This window comes from Durio zibethinus, chromosome 10 (genome assembly GCF_047325235.1).
Source record: "Durio zibethinus cultivar Kanyao isolate XHJ-2024 chromosome 10, ASM4732523v1, whole genome shotgun sequence".
Taxonomy (NCBI): domain Eukaryota; kingdom Viridiplantae; phylum Streptophyta; class Magnoliopsida; order Malvales; family Malvaceae; genus Durio; species Durio zibethinus.
In genome coordinates, this window is record NC_143171.1 from 22,736,003 (window position 1) to 22,742,526 (window position 6,524).

The 6,524-nt window shown below is 26.3% G+C and overlaps 1 protein-coding gene across 1 annotated transcript; it reads left to right on the forward strand.

Annotated features, from left to right (window-relative positions):
* Positions 1-4,133: 4,133 nt before the first annotated feature.
* Positions 4,134-5,507, forward strand: LOC111292995 (phenolic glucoside malonyltransferase 1-like). The gene has a single exon (XM_089767299.1). It carries the CDS (start codon positions 4,134-4,136, stop codon positions 5,505-5,507), a length of 1,374 nt encoding a protein of 457 aa, XP_089623425.1.
* Positions 5,508-6,524: the final 1,017 nt, after the last annotated feature.

Consider the following 6,524-nt stretch of genomic DNA (forward strand, 5'->3'; position numbering starts at 1 on the left):
ATTATAAACGAAGAGTTTAATGTTACAATAAATTTTGTTTTTTAAACTATGATCACAATAAAAGAAAGTTATTTAGTCTGAAGTCAGATTTTCAAATTGTGTTTTCTTAAAATTAAAGAATTGATTTATTAGAATTAAATAGCCCAATTAATATTATCTCAATGGGAGAATGTTTATATTTTCGTAATGTGAATTACAATTAGTTAATGATTTTAAAGTTTAATAAAACATATTGGTAAATTTAATCTTAATATACTACATATATAAGAGCTTAAATAATTCAATAGTGATCATTAATATATAAGTTTTGTATATCGTATTTGCTCAGTATGATTTGATTATTATGTAGGTTTTTGATCTAATAAGCATTGTGTGGGAAAGTTTATAGAGTTTCAATATAAATATATGACTAAAGTCTTATTTTAATTTCTAACACACAGTATCTATGAAAGTAAGAAAAGAGCGAAGGAAAAAACTAGATGGTGAAAAAACATTACCATCATATTTGGTTATCAATCATGATTGTTCAAATAAATATACAATTTAATTTATCAGATTAAAGTATTTTAATATTTACATATGAAAATTTTAAAATGATGATTAAATGAGCCAATTTGGAACCAGATAAGGTTGGGGTCTCTCAGTCAGTTCATGAATTGGCCAAATTGGTCAATAATAAAAACCTCTGATTGCTCTTTCTCATGGAAACCAAGAGAAGGAGAAGAGAAATAGGAATGGATGCGTGAAAATGATGTTTCGATCATTGTTTTTCCGTAAATTGTATCGTTGTTGATGGGTCTCGGCATATTGATGGGCAGATTACTGTAGCAACCGATAGCGTCTGGGGAGCTTTGAAAATTCACGGGGTTCTGTGGACATGGAATCTTGGCATTTGTTACCGACGCTGAGTGAGAAATCAATCAGAGGGATACTTGCACGTGGATGAAAAGATACAAGGGAGGGGTTGCTGGGAAGCATGGCAGATCACAGATATTTTCTTACCAAAAACATTATGCATAAATATTATTTCGTGCATTGTTAAAATTAACAAAATTAAAAGATTGATTCAAATTTTTTTGAGTGTATTAAGAATAGAAAAACTTATAAAACGCATGAAAATATTATTTCATGATTCGAATTAATTTGGGTGAGCCATTTTATATTTGTTTCAAGGTGAGGCCAGCAATGTCAGTCGAATAATAAGTGAGAACTGTGAATAAAGCGAGAGTCAGAATCAATGATCTAATGATTCAACGATCATATTTTTTGCCCTTATATTCTTGTTTCTTGATATTGTCGTCTCTTATACATTATTACTAGAAATAATTAATCGTTATGTTGGGATAAATTATTTTTCTGTTAAAATTTATTATTATTATTATTTATTAATTTTTTATTATTTTAAATATATTTATAATTATTTTAATATTTAATTTAATAAATATATTATAATAATTTTAAAAAAAGAATGTCATATGCCAATTTTTTATAAAACAATCATAAGAGTATGTTTATCATTACGATGTGGGACATTTTAATAATTTTAATCAATTATGATAAAAAAAAGATATTTTTGCAATTATAATAGGAGTATTATAATAATTTTAAAAAGTTAAAAAAAAAAAAGGTAATTCCATAGTTATGATAATAAAAGTGTCATAGTAATTTTTTGAAATTAAGGTAAGAAAGGCATCACTATCATTTCAATTAATTTATGGTAGGAGAGATTTTTTGTAATTATGATAAAAGACTATTACAATTATTTAGGACATATGTCAAATCTTAATCAAAGAATTATAAGGGTATTTTGATAATTTCAATGAGATTAGTAATTTAATATGTAATTAATTTTATATTATATTAAAATTTAGTATATGTAATTTAAAAATAATATTATAGCAATTTTCTAATAAAATTTCACACATCAAATTTCTATGAACAATGAGAAATGTATTTTAATAATTTAATAGATAATTAATTTATAGTCTCATGTTAAAATTTAATATGTAAATTAAAATGGGTATTATACTAATTTTAAAATAAAATATTACACGTAACTTCTTATGAAGTAATCATAAAATCATTTTTGTAATAATTATAAGGTGCATTATAGTTATTTAAGTTAATAGCACCTGCAGTTCTAAACTTTAACTAAAATTCTATTTTGTTCTCTTATCTTAAAAAAAAAATTTAATTAGATCCCTAATTACCTAAAGTTACTATATTTTGGTCTTTCTGTTTATAAAATCATCTAAATGGAGGGCAAATACTGGTTAACATTGTGTGATGATGTCAGTTAGAAATTTAAGTAGTAGATACGGGATCAAAATAAAATTTTTTGAATGTTTAGGGACAAAAAATAAAACTATTTCAAAATTTTATATATTTTATACATGATTTATAAAAATATTAAATTTAAAATTATATTTGCATTTTTTTATTATAATATAAGTTATTATATATTTTTTTGTTTTAAATAGAAAATAGATATTCAAAACTTAAAATTAAGTTAACATTTTTAAATTACTTTTTAAAAAATTCAATACATTTTAAAAACAACAAAAATATTATTTTACTCATAAGTCATAATAAAACATGTTATTTTCTATCCAAATTTTTTTAAATATTAAATATATTTCATTTTTTCTTTTTAAATATATTTAATAAAATAAGTTTTATAAAAAAGAAAAAATAAAAATGTTCTAAATTATATTTTTTATTTTATATGAATATAAAGTTTTTATATTTTTGAAATTGATCTTAAAATTTTTACATAATATTTTAAAATGATATAGAGTGTTTTTTTTTTTTTAATTTCTTAAGCGACTTAAAAATTTTTTACTTAATTTTTTAAATGCATCACAAATTTAACAAGATTATTTTAAAATTTTCAACTTAATTTTAATTTTTTAAAAATCTATGTTCTATTAAAAATATTATTTTATTGATAAATCAAATTATAATAAGAATTAAAATAAAACTTTTAGAAAATATATTTGAAATATATACAAATCAATTTTTTCTTGAATTATTTTTTTATCTTTTCCTTCATTTATTTTTATAAAATATATTTGAAAAAAGGAAAATAAAAGATATTTAATATTTTAAAATACATATTTTATGGATAAAAAATAATACTTTTATTATGATTTATGAGTAAAATAATATTTTTAATAGAAAATAATTTTTTGTTTTTAAAATCATATTGAATTTGAATTTTTAACTTATTTTTAATTTTTAAAAAACTATTTTTATTAAAAGGAAAAGTATAAGTAATAAATTATATTATAATAAAACATATAAAAAAATTTTAAATTTAGTAGTTTATAAAATATATATAAAATATATAAAATTTTGAGATAATTTCGACTTTGATATCAAAATTTTAAGAGAATTCTATTTTAGATTCTTGTCTACTATTTGAGATATTAACCACGTTATCATATAATATCAATTGATATTTTCATCGATTTAGATGAATAAATAGAAAGAAGGATAAAAATAAGACAACTTTAACTAATTAGGGATCTCATTAAAATTTTTTAAAAATTAAGAGACAAAATAAAATTTGTGTCAAAGTTTGAGGATTATTGGTGCTATTAATCTTAGTTATTTTGACCAATTTTGATAGGAAGACATTTTGTAAATATAATAAGAGAATATTTTAATAATTTTGATAATAAACATATTTTTATAATTATAATAGGAGAGATATATAATAATTTCATAACTATGATTTTTGACAGACAGGTATTATCATAATTCGTTATTAATAGGAAGAGTTTTTTTATCATTGGGATATAGCCATACAGGACGCATTATAGTTATTTGACATTTTTTAAAAAGATATAATTATTATTATTTAAGAAACGAGGGGCATTATAACGGTTTATCATTTAAAGAAAAGGTTTTTTTGTTGTTTAATACAGGGGAGGCGTTACATTCTTTTTCCATTTGTGTCAAGTAATTGGGAAAATTTTATAAGGGTAAAATGGACATTCATATGATGTTACTATTAGTGTATTGGTATAGATTATAGATATAGTTATAGGCGTGAAGAGCCGATAAACAAAAGAAAAAGGTCAAGAAAAGAGCTGTTTCATAGGTGCGCCGCCATTGCGTTGCCTACCAGAATGAAAATTCTTGAGGTCAACCAAGTTGCTCCATCCTCTAACTCGCCTGAATCTGCTGTTGAATTCTCTCTTCCACTCACTTTTTATGATATTTTCTGGTTGAAGCATCCTCCTGTTGAGCGGCTTTATTTTTTCCAACTCAACGGGTTAACCCGTGCTTGTTTCAACTCTGTTATCCTTCCCAAACTCAAGCAATCTTTTGCTCTCACTCTTCTGCATTACCTCCCCCTCGCCGGCAACCTCAAGTGGCCATCAAATGCCCCTAATCCCATCATTCTGTACACTCCAAGTGATGGAGTGCCACTCACAGTTGCTGAGTCCGACGTAGACTTTAACCTTCTGTCTGGCAATGGAATCTATGAAGCTGTTGAGTTACACCCTTTGACACCTAAGCTCGTAACATCAGATGATTCAGCATCAACTATATCTTTGCAGATAACCCTTTTTCCAAATATGGGGTTTTGCATTGGAATCACAGCTCACCATGCAGTTCTTGATGGTAAAACCACAACCTTGTTCATCAAGTCTTGGGCCTATATATGCAAGCAAGGTAATACAGAAAACTTACCCTTGCCTCCAGAGCTAACCCCATTTTTTGATCGGAGTGTTATAAAAGATCCTGATGGACTTGACATGTTATATTTGAAGCAATGGCTTGCTAGCATCGGGTCAGATTCTGATACTAATAAGAAAAGCTTGAAGATTTTGCCAAACAAACGAGAAGCTTCAAATCTAGTTCGAGTCACGGTTGAGATCAATCGAGAAGATTTCAAGAAATTAAGAGAAAGGGTTTTGTCTAAATTATCAGATAGTGGGAAAGAACTTCATCTATCGACTTTTGTGCTTACACTTGCTTATATAACAACTTGCATAGTGAAAGCTAGAGGAGAGGATGGTGGTAGAAATGTTTGTTTAGGATTCACAATCGATTGCAGGCCACGATTAAACCCTCCTGTTCCAGAAAATTATTTCGGAAATTGTAATACAATTACAGGAAATATACTGAAGGCAAGAGATTTCTTTGGTGAAAACGGGTTTGTTTTAGCTGTTCAAAAGGTAAGTGGCATGGTTAAGGAATTGCTGGAGAGAGGGGTTCTTGAAGGAATAGAAGAGAAGTTGTCAACTGTTTTGAATTTAAGTAAGTTATCAAAACAAGCGCAGATTATTAGTGTTGCAGGGTCACCTCGATTTGATGTTTATGGTTCAGATTTTGGTTGGGGGAAGCCATTGAAGGTGGTTGTTGTTTCCATTGATGAGAATGAAGCTATTTCCATGGCTGAGAGTAGAGATGGGAGCAAGGGAGTTGAGATTGGTTTGGCTTTGAGAAAGCATGAGGTGGGGAATTTCTCTTCTTTGTTTCTAAAAGATGTTTAAAGAACTTGCTGAGAAGTTGGATTGATTGTTTAGTTTATATTTGATGCGAATCATCACCTTAAGTGAATCGTCTTCACTTCATTAATATAAAAGTTTTTCTTTTTATTTATTCTTCAAATTATGTAATTAATTTCTACACTTAATTAAAATTTTAGATTTAATTTCTACAGAATAATTTATATAAATCACATCCTTATATTTTAAAGATTTGTTAAGGTTAATTTAACAATTAACAATATCAAATTTGCACTGGTATCTTCGATCGCTAGTACGATAATTGATCATGTTGGCATTGCGTGTCATTGACTATGCTCATATTGCATATATTAACATGAGAACTAATCATGTAGAATTTTTTATTGTTCATGTGGTTAAGAGGTAGGGTTGGCTAACTATTGCTCAAAAGAAAAAAAAAAGTATTTTTCTTTCTATATCCTCCGTCTTTAATTATTGCTTTTCACCTTTACACTTTTAAATCCTAAAATCCGACAACCCGTCATTAACCATGTACTGTTGTCCCTCATCGTCCTCCGGTGTTCTCACTTCTACGTAAAACTCTTTTTTATTTCTCTTCCATTCTTAACTTTTTTGAATTAATTTTCTCCAAATCTCCTTCTTCTGCAAAAATCCCTTGCCCGATCCTAGCATTTGACTGATTTAATGTTTGGAAATGGGTTTAGATGGAGAAGATGATACAAGATAGGAATTTCCATGCCTTTTTTGTTTGAAGTGTTTTAATATCTTGGGTTCTGTTGTCACAATTAGATGTGTAAATAATATATTAATATTCTCAAGTTACTTGGATTCAATTTGAATAAAATTCAAATTTAGTTTGATTATTATCAAGTTAAGTTTGAGCTCAAGTAGTTAGATTTATCAATTGAGTCGAATTTGAGTATTTTTATATTTGGTTCAAGTAGCTCGCAATCCTAATCAAGTTTTTATATTTTAATATATTTTAATTAATAAAATATCTTAAACTCGAGTTTGAGCTCAAGTACAAATAATCAAGTTTTT

Excerpts from the sequence above, each read along its gene's own strand:
- LOC111292995 (XM_089767299.1), top strand. The coding sequence starts at position 4,134 with ATGAAAATTCTTGAGGTCAACCAAGTTGCTCCATCCTCTAACTCGCCT.